The sequence below is a fragment of the Bos indicus genome, chromosome 24 (genome assembly GCF_029378745.1).
Source record: "Bos indicus isolate NIAB-ARS_2022 breed Sahiwal x Tharparkar chromosome 24, NIAB-ARS_B.indTharparkar_mat_pri_1.0, whole genome shotgun sequence".
NCBI classification, from domain to species: domain Eukaryota; kingdom Metazoa; phylum Chordata; class Mammalia; order Artiodactyla; family Bovidae; genus Bos; species Bos indicus.
In genome coordinates, this window is record NC_091783.1 from 61783691 (window position 1) to 61802124 (window position 18434).

Consider the following 18434-nt stretch of genomic DNA (forward strand, 5'->3'; position numbering starts at 1 on the left):
CTTATTCACCAGGTTCCGACGGCGCCTGGCACCGGGTGAAAGCTGTGAAAGGATCTGTGGGATGAATAAATAAATAAATTGGAATCAAGACAATTGAAACAGCTCAATCCGTAAAGACTGTGCCATGCTCCAGGAAGATGGACTCTTGACACACGAAGAATCTCAGGACTGTCTGGAGCTGGGCCCGCGTGGTGTGTGGTCGAGTCTACGACGTCGTAGCTCTAAGACTCTGCCTGAGATGTCCAGTCCCTCTGAGCACGTTTATTCATCTACAGAGACGAGGGCATGGCGCCACTGGCTCGCAGGGCTGGAGTGAGAGCGGCCTTGAGACAACTTTCCCCAGCGGGTCCCTCGGACGGGCGTGGAGGGCAGGCCTCTCCGCCCACAGAGGGCTGAACCGGGCCCTGCGGCCTGGGGCCACGGGACCGAGCACAGCTCCCGCCTCGAGGGACCGACGCTCCGCCTGAAGCGGCGAGGCGCCCCACTGGAGAGGCTGAGAAGCCGCCCACGAGGCTGATGGTATCAGATGGGTCAGGAAGCCACACACAGCCAGGCTGGCGCGGCGCTGAGCGGGGCGGGGCGGGCCTGCGGGCGGCAGCGGGGCCGGGGCGGGGGCGGCCGAGAGGCGCTCCGCCCGCGCCTCTGCTGCCCCCTGTCGGCGCGACGGAGCAGAGGGCGGGCAGGGGGCCTGCCGGCGGCGGGACACCCACCCGGGCCTGCGGAGCCCTCTCCTTTCTGTCCCTGGAGTGCTCGTCACAGCCTCTCTGTTCTGCCCTCAGCGCCCCCTCCACTTTCTCTCTCAGGTCGGAGGTCACCACCGGGGGTCTCCCAGGCCCTGGTGTGGACCATCGATGGGACGGAGAAAGGGCGCTGAGCACGGCCGGGCCTCCGGTTCTCCTGCCCGGCCTGCCCGCGGGTCTCCCCGAGGGGGCCCAGAAGCCTGTTGCCCTGAACGCCTCAGTGGGCATTCACTCAGTTAGATGGGGGGCGGCTGCGGACAGAGGGGAGGACGAAGAGTGGACGGCAAGGCCCTCGGGCAGCAGAGGGCTCGTCCATTCAACTTTTCCATTCAAACAGCCCAGCGCTTTCAGCTCACCGAACGCGACTAGGCCGCGGGCGTGGGCCACTCCAGGTGTACCTGTGCTGAGACGGGATTTCCAGCAGAGCCCCTGGCCTTCACGCACTGGACTCCAGGAGAAGCCCCAGCCTCCTCGGGACAACAGAGACACCGGCCGACCTTGCCACTGGGCCCTGGGAGGCAGGCTCGCCCTCCGGGAAGCCCTGCCGCCCAGCCCTGGGGGCTCCCCCAGACGCCAGGCTGGGCGTCCCCCTGCACCTCGCCCGACCTGACGCTGCAAGAATGCCCCCTGTGCTCGCCCCGTCCGCCTGAACGTCCAGAAAGAGAAACAAGGCCTGGGAGGCCCTCTCCCGTTCTGCTCAGGAACTGCCAACCTGTGGGTTTCGGAACCGCAAGGGGCTCTTCGCCTGCAGTCCTAACCTCCCCATGTCTTGGACACCCGGAGCCGCGGGTCAGAGCGCTTGCCCAGAGGCAGCTCAGGGCTGGAGGAGCGAACCCTGATGGCCGGCCAGCCGTCTTCTCCTCCATTTTCTCTTCCCTGCGCTGGCTGCTTGGTGAGAAAAAGACACAGCGGCGACTCACGTGAGCCCAAGCTGGAGGCCACCCTCCGACACACAGACAGTCCTGAAGCTGTTAATAAATAAAGCCTTCACACAAGTAAACAATTACATTAATTGTGGCTCTGACAGTTTTATCCCCAAGGAACCAAGTCCTCAACTGGGGTTAGGAAGAAGACAAAGGAAGCAAGAAAACGGAGTCCCAGAGAAATGAAATGTCAGCCAGCATGGACGACAGGACCAGACACCTCATGATGTAAAAGGTGGCCCCAGGGCACAAGGGGCCCTCAGTGAGTGTCACCCAATACGTCTGGACTGTGAGAGACGGCGTATCCCATGGAAATCCCTCACCTGGGTGGGGTTGGTCCGTAAAACAACAGAAGAGGCAACTGAACAGAGCCCCCAGAGGGGCTCCCCCAGCTGGCTCTGCGATGCTGTTTTCAGTGAAAATTAGTACTGGCTGCTTCCGGCTTTCACCTTGAACTCAGCTGACTGTATCTTCCCTCACTCGTTATAATGGTAACACCGTGTACGGCGTAAAGGTCACACCTGTGTTTATACGTCATATGTCATCAAAATATCGTGAAGAGAACACTATGTGGTCTCAATCAGAAGATCAAAAAGAAAAAAAGAAGAGCAAGAGGCAGGCCCAGCTTCTGACGCAGGGCATCTTGGCTCTTCTCGAACCCCATCCCGGGGCCCACCGAGGCCACCAGAGGTTGTCAGGCCAAGTACACACTGTTTATTGACAGAGATACAAACTGCACCTGCCTGGTTTCAGGGTGACCAGGGAATTTCCAATCTGGATACGAGAAAACTTTTACACTGTACCCATTCTTTTTTTCTTTCAAAAGCCAAAATTAGAAAGAAAACAAACATATTTGGGGCTCAACGTAGCAGGAAAAAGAAACTCAGAGGTCAAGAGATTTCATAAGAAAAGCTCTGACCGGGTCTCACCTCACCTGGCCTAGAGTCCAGGGGTCCTGGGATTGGGGTGGGAGCAGGCTGTGGCCCCCCCAGGGCCCTGGGAGGCTAGCTGTCCTCAGAAAGGTGCCCAGGTAGAGGTGCCCCTGGTTCCCCCGCTGCAGGAGCGGGTCACGAGGACGCCGGGGGAAGGAGGGCAGAGGATTCCTGGAGGAGCGTTTTTCAAGTCTACCCTGGTAGTGCCTTGAGGTGCAATTAATAAGTAACTGCCAAGAACAACTGGACAGGAGGCACTTAGCCACTGCCTCCCTCGGCCAACGCAGAAATAACCCGATACTGTTTACCTGGCCGCCTGGTGACCCGGCCCTCGCCCTCGCAGGCATCTCGCTAATTAGCATATTCCCGGTAGCCCAGGCCTCGGACTGGCTGTCACACACTCTCCTACATTCCAGGCCTCAGTCCCCTCGCCGCAGGGGCCCTCCAAGCCCCCCAGGCGGTCTGCCAGCCACTCAGGGGACAGTGAGATCCGTTCCTCCCTCCAGGGGCCCTTCCACCTGTGGGCACACCGGCTTCTAGCCCCAGGGTCCAAGACCCACATCCATCTTCAAGAAGGCATCCTCCGAAGCGGTGTGGGAAAAAAGCTTTTTTGCTTGAGAATCACCTTGTATTGTACTGACTTGGAAACAGGTCAGTCAGCTTCCCTACAACCAGGTTGTAACTGAAACCAATCAGTCTTCATCAACACGCAAGATGCCAGGAGTGCTTTATAAAGCTGCCGGCAGCATCCGGGCAGTCGTGGGTCATTCAGTTTGCGTGAGATCATTCAGGTCATGAGATACAGGATGAATCCATGATCTAAGACCATGTGAAGATAGGTTTATACTCAGGTGATTTTTTTTTTAAGTACCTCAGTTGGGTTCTTTTCTCCCAGGCAGTGAAAATCAAGTTATCCTCTGCCCCGCCTTCTCCAGCCCCTGATTCTAAAGAGAGCTGAGGAAAATAAACTAAAGAGAGCTGGCATCAAGTCAGACTTAAACAAAACAGAGGTAGGGCTGGGCAAGTGATTTTCACCAAAATCACAAAAACACAACTGAAAGAGAACTATTCTTAAGAAAGACTCATGTACCATAAAAGGGGAATTTCCAGAAGCCTCTCATATTAGCAATTCGCTCTTCCATTCCCTTCCTCTCTAGTTTCAAGATGAGATGATGACAAAAAGTCTGACTTGTCAGAAGGAAAAAAAAAAAAAACACATGAAACTCCGTATACAAACGTGTAAACGGACAGAGTTGACACTTGTGGGAATTTCCACACCTGTTCTTCTGAGCGGCCATAAATGAAGAGGAGAGAGAGAGAAAGCAAAGGGAAGCTTTGCCCCTCACCCACATTCATTCAGAGTCGTGAACGCTGTTTTCTTACTTTTAAATAAATATCACTACTTACTGAGCACGTTTTGTTTTTCTTGTGGGGCAAAAATAGTTTCCCCAAGTAAAAGTTCTGAAATGGATTCTTTTTTTTTTTTCAGAAACTGACATAGCTGGGAATTTTCTGAAAACTGCAAGTGTATATGTTTCTCCTTTCACTTTCCATTTTTACACAAGCATTGGAGGCCAACATGCACTGGCTCATTTCAGTAGATTGTTCCAGAGCGTGGGGAAGGACACCATCCCAGGGGATGAGGGGACATTTCTTGGGCATTTGTTTTCCATAAGGCCTGGGATATCTGGTACTGTGGGGGAGTCAGATTCAGGAAATAGAAGAAAAAAATCCAATTGAATAGGGAAATAAGCCAAACAAAAATGGACATCAAGATAACAAACCACATATGAAAACACAGACGCATGCACATAAGCAGCTGTAGCTTCTACGAGCTGGGCTGAACCTGCTCACCTTGCAAAGATTTCCCGCACGGGGCGGTGGGGTGGGGAGGGGAGACTGCCCACGTATAGTTCTTAGTTTCTACTGGCCAGCTCTTAATGTTTTTGAAATCCCTTTCAGTGGAGTCATTTACATCATGTCCACTTTTTATTTTTTCCACACCCAAGCCACTTTATTAATCTTAAACATTTTCCTGGAGGTGTAATTTACCTATAGAAAAATGAACATTTGTGTGTGTGTATACAGTTGGATGGATCTGGACTAAAAGCGGAAGCCACTCCCCTCTGAAGATATGGACGCTTTTCCATCCTCCCGGAAAGATCCCTTGAAGCCATTTCAGTTTGAAAATTATTTGCATCTGAATGTTTCAGCATGGAGATGATCAGAGCCAAATGTGTGGGAAGCCAGCCTCATCATCAATCATTTACTGCAGACATAGCTTGTGAAGGTTCCGGAGACGCGAGGTGAGCCTGCACGGACACGCTGGCAGGGATGGGCGTTTGTAAGAGATGCCAAGGGACTTTTCAGGGACAGCAGCACGTGGGCCCCTCTCAGCAGCCCTGCTGGCAACCTGACCATGCCACTGGAGACCCAGAACGTTTCTTTTCTGGTTCTGTTCTTCAGGCATCGGGGTTAACGTGTTTAGAAAGAGGGAAGTTGAGGCGGGATAGTCAAATCGACCATATTCTCAAAGGAGCAGAGACTCTCTCTGACAGGGAGGGTGCGACCACGGCTCTGAGCACTCTTTTCCAAAATTCTATTGCAACATCGAAAGAGGAGTTCACATGACCGGGCAAATTAGACATTTTCTCCACATTTCCTGTTTCCCAAACTTCCGAGGAGACTTCAGGGGAATGTCTGGCCCGGAGTCACCAATTCAGGGTGAGGGACAGAGACTCTGTTTTTCGAGGATGCAGCCCTACTGGCAGGGGCGGGGGCGGGGCTGGGAGAAGAAACAAGGCCAGAGGCACTTCCTTTGGGGAGCGTGGAGGGGTGCCCCGACCCGCTGAACCCGAATTCTGGCAGAGAGGCCGGGGCAGAAGACCAGGCGAAGCAGGAGCCGCACCTCTAGTCTCGTTTCTCACGAAGGGCGGAGCTGCTTCATGGACATCTGAATCGGACGCCTTCAAAGCAAAAACAGAGTTAAAAAAAGTCCTAACATGCTATGCAGAAAGCAGGTGTTTTGTTTTTTTTTTTTCTAAATCACTTTTCCAAAATGGTACCCCGAGGTAATCCTTTCTTAAATCTTCCAGCAATCAAAACAATGTGGTTACAAAAGTTTACAACTTTAAAACCTTTCAAAGGTCACCTCCCTGCCTCACATCCTCTCATATAAGAGCATAACGGATATTTTGAGTCACACATATTGTTCTTTGTTCAATTTGCATTTGGTGAAATCCCTCCTTTGGGCTAATTTAGCAAGCAGTGCCTTGGCCTCCCTTGGTGATTGTTCTCTCGTCTTCTCTATTTTTTGCGTGTGTCAAAAAAGTTGAGACTCCCAACGGAGCCAATGAGGGGCAGCCTTTGTCCCTGAAGTGCTCTTTTTGCTCAGATGGTTTTTCCACCTTGCTTGGGATGGAATTCCTTCTCCTTCACGGCTCCGCTGAGGTTCCTGTCCTCCAAGACCCTCACAGACCTCCTCTCCTTGGCCCCTCCAGACCTGACCTCTTGTCCAGCCGACACACTGCTCCATATTTCAGGCTCAGATGCTTGGTCTCCACCATCTGACTGTTACTGAAGGCCTCAATCAAGAGTTCTCACCGGTGCTCGGTGACAGCCTGGAGGGACTGGTGGGGAGGGGGCTGGGAGAGGCTTTAGGAGGGAGGGGACACCGGTGTGCCCGTGGCAGACTCATACTGATGTTCAGCAGAGGCCGTCACAACATCTCGAGTCCTCATCCTCCAAGCCATATGTGTAGATACACACACGTTCTTGGGGCTTCCCTGGTGGTCCAGGCATGAAGCCTTCACCTTCCAAAGCAAGGGCTGCAGGTTCCATCCCTGGTCAGAGAGAACAGGTGCCTCAAAGCCAAAGCCCCAAACATAAAACAGAAGAATTGCAACCAGTTCAATAAAGACGTTAAAAATGGTCCACAACGACGACAACAACAACAGTCTCAAAAAAAATGGAAGAGCCGTTGTGCCGAAGTGAGACTGTGTGAGAAAGACTGGAGTCGTTGTGCCGAAGTGAGACCGTGTGAGAAAGACAAGAGCCGTTGTGCCGAAGTGAGACCGTATGAGAAAGACTGGAGTTGTTGTGCCGAAGTGAGACCGTATGAGGAAGACAACAGTCGTTGTGCCGAAGTGAGACCGTATGAGGAAGACAAGAGCCGTTGTGCCGAAGTGAGACCGTATGAGGAAGACAGGAGCCGTTGTGCCGAAGTGAGACCGTATGAGGAAGACTGGAGCCGTTGTGCCGAAGTGAGACCGTATGAGGAAGACTGGAGCCGTTGTGCCGAAGTGAGACCGTATGAGGAAGACAGGAGCCGTTGTGCCGAAGTGAGACCGTATGAGGAAGACAGGAGCCGTTGTGCCGAAGTGAGACCGTATGAGGAAGACTGGAGCCGTTGTGCCGAAGTGAGACCGTATGAGGAAGACTGGAGCCGTTGTGCCGAAGTGAGACCGTATGAGGAAGACAGGAGCCGTTGTGCCGAAGTGAGACCGTATGAGGAAGACAGGAGCCGTTGTGCCGAAGTGAGACCGTATGAGGAAGACAGGAGCCGTTGTGCCGAAGTGAGACTGTATGAGGAAGACTGGAGCCGTTGTGCCGAAGTGAGACCGTATGAGGAAGACAAGAGCCGTTGTGCCGAAGTGAGACCGTATGAGGAAGACTGGAGCCGTTGTGCCGAAGTGAGACCGTATGAGGAAGACTGGAGCCGTTGTGCCGAAGTGAGACCGTATGAGGAAGACAGGAGCCGTTGTGCCGAAGTGAGACCGTATGAGGAAGACAGGAGCCGTTGTGCCGAAGTGAGACTGTATGAGGAAGACAGGAGCCGTTGTGCCGAAGTGAGACTGTATGAGGAAGACTGGAGCCGTTGTGCCGAAGTGAGACTGTATGAGGAAGACAGGAGCCGTTGTGCCGAAGTGAGACTGTATGAGGAAGACAACAGTCGTTGTGCCGAAGTGAGACTGTATGAGGAAGAATGGAGTCGTTGTGCCGAAGTGAGACTGTATGAGGAAGACAACAGTCGTTGTGCCGAAGTGAGACTGTATGAGGAAGACTGGAGTCGTTGTGCCGAAGTGAGACTGTATGAGAAAGACTGGAGTCGTTGTGCCGAAGTGAGACTGTATGAGGAAGACAGGAGTCGTTGTGCCGAAGTGAGACTGTATGAGGAAGACTGGAGCCGTTGTGCCGAAGTGAGACTGTATGAGGAAGACAGGAGCCGTTGTGCCGAAGTGAGACTGTATGAGGAAGACAGGAGCCGTTGTGCCGAAGTGAGACTGTATGAGGAAGACAACAGTCATTGTGCCGAAGTGAGACTGTATGAGGAAGACAAGAGCCGTTGTGCCGAAGTGAGACTGTATGAGGAAGACAGGAGTCGTTGTGCCGAAGTGAGACTGTATGAGGAAGACTGGAGTCGTTGTGCCGAAGTGAGACTGTATGAGGAAGACAGGAGCCGTTGTGCCGAAGTGAGACTGTATGAGGAAGACAAGAGCCGTTGTGCCGAAGTGAGACTGTATGAGGAAGACAAGAACTGTTGTGCCGAAGTGAGACTGTATGAGGAAGACTGGAGTCGTTGTGCTGAAGTGAGACTGTATGAGAAAGACTGGCCAAACGTGGAACCGATCCCAGCACCCCTGCTCCAGGGTGGGGGTCCCGCTGGCGGAGAGGCTCAGCCGCAGCTCCAGCACAGGGCAGCGAGCTCTCAGGCCAGAGACTCACTCTTCCCACCAGATGCACCATGCACGCCAGCTGTCACGGGAGGCCTGAGGGCTTTATGAGGCTGCCTGTTCACTCCCCCGGCTTCATGTGGAAGCCAGCGGTGCTTGGCTTTTAGAAACATATTTCTTTCTCTATGAGTAATTTAAAAGTGACTCATGCTCAGCTTCACCAGCCAGTGCATGTGACCCGCGGTGCTGGGTGAGTGTATCTATAGATGTGTAAACCGAAGCAGTTCTTAGAACACAGCCTCCCCCTCCCACGTGCTGTTTATTTCCCTCTACTTCACAGGCACTGAGCGATGATACAGATGAGCTGCTGGGGACCGCCCGCTCCCCACTCAAGGCTGGAATGGGCCCATGAGGAGGAAACAAAACACAGCTTCCAACAAGAGCAAAGACAAGACCGGAGGAGGCAGGAGCGGGGCAGACGGGCCAGCAAACTTCCTTCGCATGAGCAGATGATCATGGAGCTCTGAGCAAAGCCCAGGAAGACGCAGGACGACGAGCGTTCACCTGAGCAAGCAGCACCCTCTCTCTGCGTCCTAGTCGAGATTTCAGACGTAAAAAAGTAGAGACCGCGGCCTCACCACCTCCAAGCAAGCCACCACGGCCTTTCCTAAAACAGAAGAGTGTTCCTGGGGTCTGTGGTGGCTGGTAACTCACGTCGGGGGAAAAGCCTAATGCCTCCAGCTCGTCTTTGTCACTGGAGGATGCGCAGGGCCCGGAGTGGGGACGCTGCGGGAAGGGCCTCGGGAGACACAGCTGCCAAGCTCGCAGAGAGCCTGCAGAGAGCTCCTTCTCACTTCCTTTTCTCTAGACAACCACGTCTGAACACTCATTTGCCTGCTCTGTGAAGACCTCCGCAGTCTGGCCTCTCTCGCTTGACTTCCCGGTGCCGTCTGCGCTCACTGTGCGGTTCGCCCTCGGCCTGGGCCTGCCCTCGCTGCTTCCTCACCGAGCCGAGCCCGTCCCCCAGATTCCCACCCGCCCCCTCCGAGCCCCCCAACACACTTCACCCCTGCCTCCACCGCCCAACTCCCTGTCACCTTACCACCTCCATCCCGCAAGTCTGCACCCTGTTTCCAAACTCGGATCATCCTTCCAGGAGCCTGGCTTGGCCACCCAGGCCAGCTGGCTTAAGTGCCTCCATCTGTGGAAGGCCTACCACACGTCACCTGTCTGCCCTCCAGCTCCACTTGAGGCCAGACAGTCACGTTTGTCCAGTTGGACTGCAGAGTCTTTGAGGAGGGGCATCCTGCTTTTTGTTCCCATTTATCCCCACAGTACTGAACCCCACAGCAATGGGGCATCCTGCTTTTTGTTCCCATTTATCCCCACAGTACTGAACCCCACAGCAATGGGCATGCAAAGTCCCCAGTTAAAAGAAATACTTTATTTTGGCCAAAAAAGTATTATATGTGAGGTCTTACCCCACCTTAAACCCTCAGCTGGGAGGTCAACTTCACTATGCATCCTAAGTGGAGGCCATGTGGAGAGGAACAAATGCCCCGAATCTTCAACAAAACGACAAACATCAGCATAACAGGTACTCCAGAGCACTGTGCCCAAGCATGCATCCAAGCATTTAGCAAACGCCAGTTTATCTAGAGGCAGCAGATACTGTTAGAACCCCGCTTCTCACAGGAGAAGACTGAGGCAGAATAGGTGACTCATATAAAGCCACATGGTTGGAAAGTGGATCCATGGCTGGATTCAAGCTCAGGTCGTGAGACTCCAGGCTGCGCTCCTAGGTGCTATGCTGAATTCCCATTAACAAGTATGTTTGAGGTATCTGTCTTCTACACGGGTATCTTGCCCCAGTTGCTGCTGCTGCTGCTGCTAAGTCGCTTCAGTCATGTCTGACTCTGTGCGACCCCATAGATGGCAGCCCACTAGGCTCCTCTGTCCCTGGGATTCTCCAGGCAAGAACACTGGAGTGGGTTGCCATTTCCTTCTCCAATGCATGAAAGTGAAAAGTGAAAGTGAAGTCGCTCAGTCGTGCCCGACTCTTAGTGACCCCATGGACTGGAGCCCACCAGGCTCCTCCGTCCATGGGACTCTCCAGGCAAGAGCACTGGAGTGGGTGTCATTGCCTTCTCCGTTGCCCCAGTTAGGTATACTAACATCACTCAAGTGATGGTTAAGTATCATCCTGCAGGGAAACTCTTAAAAAGAGAAGCGTGGTTCTATGGGAGCTAAACAAATAGCATCTCTCTGCATGTTGGTTTATTCTTTACTTGGCTGTGTCAGGGCCTTCGCTTTGGGGCATGGACTCTCTAGTTGCGGCACGCAGGCTTGGTTGCTCTGCAGCACGTGGGATCTTAGATCCCAAGAAAGAGAAAGCCAAAGTGCTAGTCACTCAGTCTTCTCCAAGTCTTCGTGACCCCATGGACACCAGGCTCCTCTGTCCATGGGATTCTCCAGGCAAGAATACTAGAGTGGGTTGCCATTCCCTTCTCCAGGGGATCTTCCTGACCCAGGGATTGAACCCAGTTCTCCTCCATTGCAGGCGGATTCTTTACTGTCTGAGCTAGCAGGGAAGTCCCTTAGCTCCCAAAAGTAAGTGAAAGCCACTCAGCTGTATCTGACTCTTTGCGACCCCATGGGCTATACAGTCCGTGGAATTCTCTAAGCCAGAACACTGGAATGGGTTGCCTTTCCCTTCTCCAAGGGATCTTCCCAACCCAGGGACTGAACCGGGGTTTCCCACGTTGCAGGCGGGTTCTTTACCAGCTGAGCCACCAGGGAAGCCCAAGTGGTGTTAGTGGTAAAAAAAAAAAACCCGCCTGCCGATGCGAGAGACATAAGAGACGCCGGTTTGATCCCTGGGTTGAGAAGATTCCCCTGGAGAAGTAAATGGCAACCCACTCCCGTATTCCTGGCTGGAGAATCCCATGGACAGAGGAGCCTGGTGGGCTACAGTCCATGGGGGTCGCAAAAAGTTGTACATGACTGATGACTAAGCACACACACACCATTTAGTTCCCAACCAGGGATCAGATCCGAGTCTCCTGCATTGCAAGGCAGATTCTTAACTACTGGGCCACCAGGGAAGTCCTGAAAGAGCAAAAGAGCATCTTTAAAGTAAAGGGAGTAAAATCTCCCAGTCCATCCCAGGGACCCTGCAGAACGGCTCTGACCATGCTTAGCAGAAATACTAGGTTCAAACCTCTGGGCCACCTTGAGGGAGCATCCCCTTCAGGCCAATGTGACTATCCACCCATCAGAATCACCCCCAAATCCTTAATTTCTCCACATAAAGAAACCTAATACAACCCAAATCATAGCTGCTGTTAGATCTGTTTACTGCATTTTCAGTATGATCTTGCAGGCCCACACATGGCCTGCTTGGGAACCCCAGATTAGGTTCAAGAAGAAAAACCTCATCGTGGTGGTCAAATCATGGCAGGAAATGATGCCACCAGCAATTATTCATGTATTAGCAGTTGCTTAAGTACCATAAGGCTTTTAGGGGAAAAGACTGTGAGCCACTGGTTGGAAATGAAGCCCCATTATTAATGTAGTCAAGCAATTCAGCTGGATTCAATAAAATAAAAAGCCCTGCCCAGACCAGTGTCTGTAGTAGAAGATGCTAAGAGCTATTTTTTTTAAAAAATCTGGTTTTATTGAATCCAGGCTTTATACACAGCATTCCTTCTTCCCGAATGGCTGAAAAATCATCCGTGCATTGCAAGCCATTGAGAGGAAATGGACTTAAACTGTATCAGGAAAGTACAGTTAGATTTAAGGAGAGCGCTTCATAATATTCCAGGCGATGGAAACCATGGGAGCCCTGGATATGCTGTCAAAACAGGCGGTGAAATCCTCCTTTATCAACTCAGTTCAGGTTCTAAACCGTTCCTGGGAGCTGCTGTGTGGCAGGCCCCCTCCCGGCCGTGGCAGGCCCTGAACAGCCCCCAGGCAAACAAGCCGTGAGCCCTGCTCGCGAGGGATTTACAACCAGGAGGAGGAGACGGGCATTAGGGGCCGACCAGCTCTGGCAGAAGCTGTCTCGTTTGGACGAACATATTTGCTATAATTCTGTCTGTGTGTTTCTCTATCCCTCTCCCTGGACTCATTGCTGTCACTTTTTACGTCTCTGGCTCCGTCTTCATTGTTCTGGGACAGTTTTATCCCCATCTCCTAGGCCCCAAGCCTCAGAACTCTCAGGCCTGGGGAGCCCTCAAGAATCACCTGTGTTTATCCCTCCAACTACAGCCTTGGCCAACTGGTCCCCTGTCTCTACCGCCCTGCTCGGTGGCCGGGATCTCAGTGGTCAGTAACGCAGGAGACCCTGCTGATCCCCAGTCTCACTCAGCCTCATGGTCTTCACAAGCTGAAAAGAAGCCTTGGGAATAATTTATTCCTTGGGTGAAGGCATCAGGCCAGGTGTGTTTCACATGTTCCTGCTCGACAAACATTTACAGAATGCCAAGAGCCAGGTACAGGCTTCCGTGGTGGCTCAGACGGTAAAGAATCTGCCTGCAATGCAGGAGACACAGGATCAATCCCTGGGTTAGAAAGATCCCCTGGAGAAGGGAACTGCAGCAGCGGGAAGAAAGGCAGGATTAGGTGAGACGCTGGACTAGAGGGCCTTCGGGTCTAGCAAAGGAATAGAAAAGACCTTAGCCCCAGGGAAAGTGCGGATGACAACCAAACTATACGATAAGGTTACAGAACACAGATGACTCCCAGGGAAGCTCTAACTGAGTCAATCATCGGCATAAACCAGGGTGCCCATAGTGTTTATTATGGGAAAGATATATTTTGAGTTAAATAGTCCTTTTTAGGTAACCTGGGAACTTAACTGTTCTTTGTAATCTTTATAATGCTGTTCCCAACTGAAATAAAACCAGTTAAAAACTGGGGATTTACATAAGAAACTTGATTTTTAAAACTTAAAGAGTTCCTAATCTCTGAAACAGACGTACTGATCTATGAATAGCAACAGTCTAAAAATTAACGTACAAATGAACAAAATAGAGCACGTGAATGAGACAACTGACATTTTTTTTGCCCTGTTTTAACATGTTGAATAATAATCTGGGTGGCGAAATTGTGGACCACTTGAGTTTTCCTCTTTGTACCGTTTGGTATGAAAAAAAAGTATATCATTTTAGAATGAAAACAACGAAGTGCCCCAGACGGGCAGAGGGCTTGCGCCAGGTCTCTTGCCAAGCTGTGCTGTCTACCGCAGAGCAAGTCCATCGTCCTCTGTTAAACCACGTGCCCCAATCCAGAATCCAGGACGGCCAGGGTGCAGGTCCATGGGGCCCCAGCCTCGGCGTGAGAAGCCGCCGCGGGCCGCGCTCCCCGGGAGGGGCTGTGAGCCTGGCAGCTGCTTGGGGCTTGGGAGGCTGCTGGGGACAAGGTCCCGGAGAGACGTCATGGGGACCAAAGGACTGCAGGGGCTGCCCGAGAGAGGGCTCCAAGGGAAGGAGAAGGAGACCCCGTGGAGGAGGAGAAACCTGCCCAAACCAACCTTAGACTGAGCCTGGAAAGACGCGAGGGCTTGGATGCAGGCAGAAGGACGTCACTCCCGCCAGGTCAGCGGCTGGGGGCCCGGGCAGGACCACACCCTGGGGGCTCGTTTCCGGGGGGGCTCGGCAGCGCGACCCCGGGCAGGTGGGCTGCAGTGAGGTCCCATCATGGCGCTGTCCCCTCCTCGCCCCCCCGAGGACGCCTCCAGGCCCCCGCCAGCCCCGATGCCCCCACGCCCCCCACGGCGCCCTTCCCGGGCTCCCTGGGTCCCGGGACTGCCAGCAGACCTCAAGAACCAGCTGGACTCCGTGGCCTCTCCGCTGACTTCCCACAGCAGCCTTTGGAGCCGGGACCCTCACCCCCATGACTTTCATCAGCCATCGTGTGTCAAGGGCAGCGTATCAGAGGACACAGAACACCCTCAACAAGAGGAAACGCGCTGCCCGAGGACATCTGTGTAAGGTTCGCTCGTGACCACGGGCCGAGACGATACCTTACCAGGTGTCACACCAGCTGTCACTAGCTGAGACCATACCCCAGGGCTACGGAAGATATACACATGCAAACACGGAACTCTAATGAAACACAGGGGGAAGATTATTTCAAGACAGACAGCATCCCGGTGAATCAGCATTCCTTAGAAAGGTATTAAATGGGGGTAAGTATCAACAAACCCTTCCAATGCCAGGCAAGTCATCCATCATCATGTTGACTTTGAGTGTGACAGCTCACCACTGGCTGAGGGGAAGCAGAACATCAGATAGGCTAGGTCTGGGTAGGAAAGCACTCACGACTGCCGCATCAGCAGCGATCCACTCCTTTAAGGATGGAAGTTTATTCATCCTCTCGGTTGACCCACTTCCCTCCCTCTTTTCTTTTTTCCTTCCTTCCTTCCATGGAGCCAGACACTGGGCTAGATGCTAAGACTACAGACAAGAATGAGATAGGAGCTCACGCTCCAGCCACGCAGACCGTCAGCTACCAAATCCTAATGCCGCGACATGATATGGTGCCATGTCAGAGGCATGTGGACAGTGCGTCAGGAACGTGACAGAAGGGGTCGTCTGTTTTGCACGGGGTTTGGTGGATTCACTGGCAAACAGTTCTTTAATAGGCGCTTCTCACGTGTCTCCCTGCTGGGGCTCTGGCCGTCTTTCACAATCACCCATCCTCACCCTTTCGGTCTGTCTCTCCCTCTCCTCTCCATCATCTGTTTATTTATCTCTCTCTCTTTCTCCATCATCATCTATCTGTATCCATCCATCCACCCATCTGTAACATTTTTAAATCGCGTAACTTTCTAGGATAGGCTCCTGTCCTTGCCGCAGGAACAGCCTCGCTACCCAAGACCGTTTCGCTAAAGTGAGAGCTGACAGAGGGAGTTTGGAGTTGCTCCCCTCGTTTGCTGCCGCTAAGTCGCTCGGTCACGCCTGCCTCTTTGCGACCCCATGGACTGTAGCATGCCAGGCTTCCCTGTCCCACGCTGGCTCCCTGGCGTCCCTCCTCTGGAGGTCTGTGTCAGGATGCTTCTCATCTGTCTGAAATGGTGAGATGGTCCTGCCTAGAGGCAGCTGGGCCGACTAGAGGGCTCTTCAAGGACATCCTCATGTCCTTTGCTGCTAAGAGCCCCTACATGTCCTTGGACCACAGGCGTCAGGCAGCAAGCCAGGCTTTCTTCCTGCGGCTGCTACCCTTTCAGTACTGGGACGAGCTGCCCAAGTCAAACGCTGAGTTGAGAAATGGTGGCCCTGGAGGGTCTATTTCCATATTCTTAGAGGTCACTGTTGCAGCTGGCTGCCATTCTAATAAAGACTGCCAACTCTGCACTGAGAGTCACACCTGGGTTACAATCATTCATCGTTAACATCAAGAGCCAAAACTCCACGAGAGGCTTGGACTCAGAATTTTGTTATGTAGCTTGCATTTTCTAATGCCTTGAAGCTTCTGATCTGTTTCCAGCTGGAAGGAAAAGGAGACCGCTCCACTCACTGGTAAATTAATGTGGCCTCTGTAGCATGAATTTCTACAGGTTCCCTTATCTTCTGTTAAGGATAAAGTCTTCCCGGAATGGCAGGGGTTTTTAGGTGGTCTGCACATCTTCCATGGGAAGAAGAAAGGAACCTGGAGGGAAGTGTCTAGAAACACAGCTGACCAATGGTTCCTGCTCTTTCTCTACTATATCCAAACCCAAGGGATGGGCCACACGCAACAGCTGAACACAAGTAACATGGCACCCTGCACCCTGGCAGCCCCGTGGCCTATTTGTTTTCTCCCACACCCCTCGGCATGTGGGACCTTAATTCCCAGACCAGGGATTGACCCCGAATCCCTGCATTTGAAGGCAGAGTCTTAACCACTGGACCACCTCAGGTAAGTCTCTGCCTCAGTGGCCTTGAGTCTTTATTCTGGGGGCTTAACTGCTTTTGATTAGAGCTGCTCATTGGCCCAACAGCACTGAATCACAGCCTCTGGTTCTGAAGCTCCGGTTTATGGTCTTGGAGAGACTCCCACGCCTGATCTTAGATCCTGCCAGGGGCCCCGCAGGTCTCTGGGCACCTGATAATGCTTGTGACACGCGAGCCCCAGCCGATTCCACAGGGGTTTCTTTGAGTTGTCAAGCGCCCCAGGGTCTGCTTTCTCCATTAAATGCAGACAAAGAATCGCCTTTTGGTTTACAGATAGATACCAACTGTTGCAATTGCTGTTTAGTCTCTAAGTCGTGTCTGACTCTTTTGCAACCCCATGGACTGTAGCCCGCCATGCTCCTCTGTGCATCGAATTCTCCAGGCAAGAACACTGGAGTGGGTTTTGCCATTTCCTCCTCCAGGGGATCTTCCCGACCCAGAGATCGAACTCGAGTCTCTGGTGCTGCAAGCGGTCTCCTGCATTTCAGGCGGATTCTCTCCTGACTGAGCCACCAGGGAAGCCCCTAAAGCAACTATACTTCAATTAAAAAAAAAAAAAGTGGCCTGGACCAATCCACTAGTTGATGGTAGAGATGAGATTCAAATTCAGATTCAGATTTTCGGACCCCCGCTCTTTCTTCCTCCCATGACACAGGTGACCAAAATCGAACCGTATCTTCTGCACTGGAAGGCGGATTCTTTACCACTGAGCCATCCAGGAAGCCCTAGATATCAATGAACATCATCAAAGTAATTTTAACCCTATCTAAAATTTGATCTTTTGAGGACAGCAGAGGTTATCTGTTTACATCCTTTTATATTTTTCAGTGTTTACTTTGTGATTACAGTGACCAAACTCCTATAACCAGCAGCCGGACTATAATTATAGTCAGTGAGCATCAGCACCTGAGAAGAAGCCTGTCATGGTGGCTGACAGCGCACCGGTGTCATCACGGCTCAGCCACTTCCTACAGCATGATCTGGGGCAAGGTGCTAAATGCATCTTGGGCCTCAGTTTGCTCATCTGTAAAGTGGGATTAGTGACAGTACTGCCGCATGACGTTTGTGTGAGGATTAAATGAGTCATATGTAATATGCTTAAAGCAGTGTGGGCCTGGCACGTCGTACGTGCTGTAGGAATGAATAAATCATGGAGCTAATCAACAGCTAGCAGACGGGGCAGCACTCAGGAACTTGGTTTTCTCAAGATTTTTTTTTTTTTTTTATGTGGACCATGTCTTCAAAGTCTTTACTGAATTTGTTACAACACTGCCTCTGTTCTACATTTTGGCTTCTTGGCCATGAGGCATGTGGGATCCCAGCTCCCCAACCGGGGATTGAGCCCTTTATCCCCTGCATTGGAAGGCAAAGTCTCAACCCCTGGACCACCACAGAAGTTCCAGAACCTGGTTTTAAAGGAGATACAATAATACAGCAAAGAGCTCGGAACAGTGCCTGCTGCGTGACAAGCGGGGTATTAATTGCTACCCGGAAGTAGTAAGCAGTAGCTGGGCCCTACTTCTATTTTGATCCGTTGTTTTCCACCTTTGACCTAGCCTTGCAGAACTCTGTGGCAAGGCACTTGGCTTCCTCTTTGCCATTCTTGGCGTTCAGGGAGAAAAGGCCCACACCCCAGCCCGAGGCCGGGGGGGAACCCTCGCCTCGTACGGTGAGACGCAGAGTCACAGTTTGACACGCGACTGTAAACTGGGTCCTCTGTGGGGTCCTTTCTCCCGGCGTCACTGTCCTACAGGTTTCCCTTCACGCCCTCTCTTTATACGTGAGTCCTCAAATCCTGGGGCTGCCTGCACCCTCTGCAACCTTCATCCACGTGTACTTCTTTTTTGCACATAAGGAGACACACGTACAAGTGATAACGTGAAAAGAGGGTCTGAAATCAACCAGGCTTGTCACCAGAGGTCACTGCACTGCTGCTGGCGGTTGGCTGGGCATCGGGACAAAGGAAAATATACCAATCAGGTGCCTTCTTCCAAAAACTTAAGGGTCAAAAGAAACAACCCTTTCATTAGGTATTCTTGGTAAATAGACTGTTTTTGAGAAGTTTTGGGAAAGGGTTAATTTATCTTTGAGATAATGTTAACCAAATAGCATAAACTGAGTTTCTGTGGGATTTTTGTCTCTGTTATAATTGATGTTTTCTTCTATTCTGAATGCAAAGTGAGCTTTTTTGTATAAGTCTAAAATCCATGTTTTGCTCCCTGATCCATAG

At 52.1% G+C, this 18434-nt stretch overlaps 2 protein-coding genes across 2 annotated transcripts in view; both read right to left on the reverse strand.

The window, feature by feature from the left end:
• BCL2 (BCL2 apoptosis regulator) overlaps positions 1 to 18434 on the reverse strand; it is a 197313-nt gene that overhangs the window by 31217 nt on the left and 147662 nt on the right. The gene's annotated exons all lie outside the window — the stretch shown is intronic.
• The window catches only part of LOC139179514 (uncharacterized), a 50802-nt gene that overhangs the window by 20374 nt on the left and 11994 nt on the right, over positions 1 to 18434 (reverse strand). Inside the window, exon 1 of the mRNA XM_070779153.1 lies at positions 1 to 18434. This exon is cut by the window's right edge and continues 11994 nt beyond it. Coding sequence (XP_070635254.1) covers positions 6517 to 8340 — 1824 coding nt within the window. The 5' untranslated portion in view covers positions 8341 to 18434 and the 3' untranslated portion in view covers positions 1 to 6516.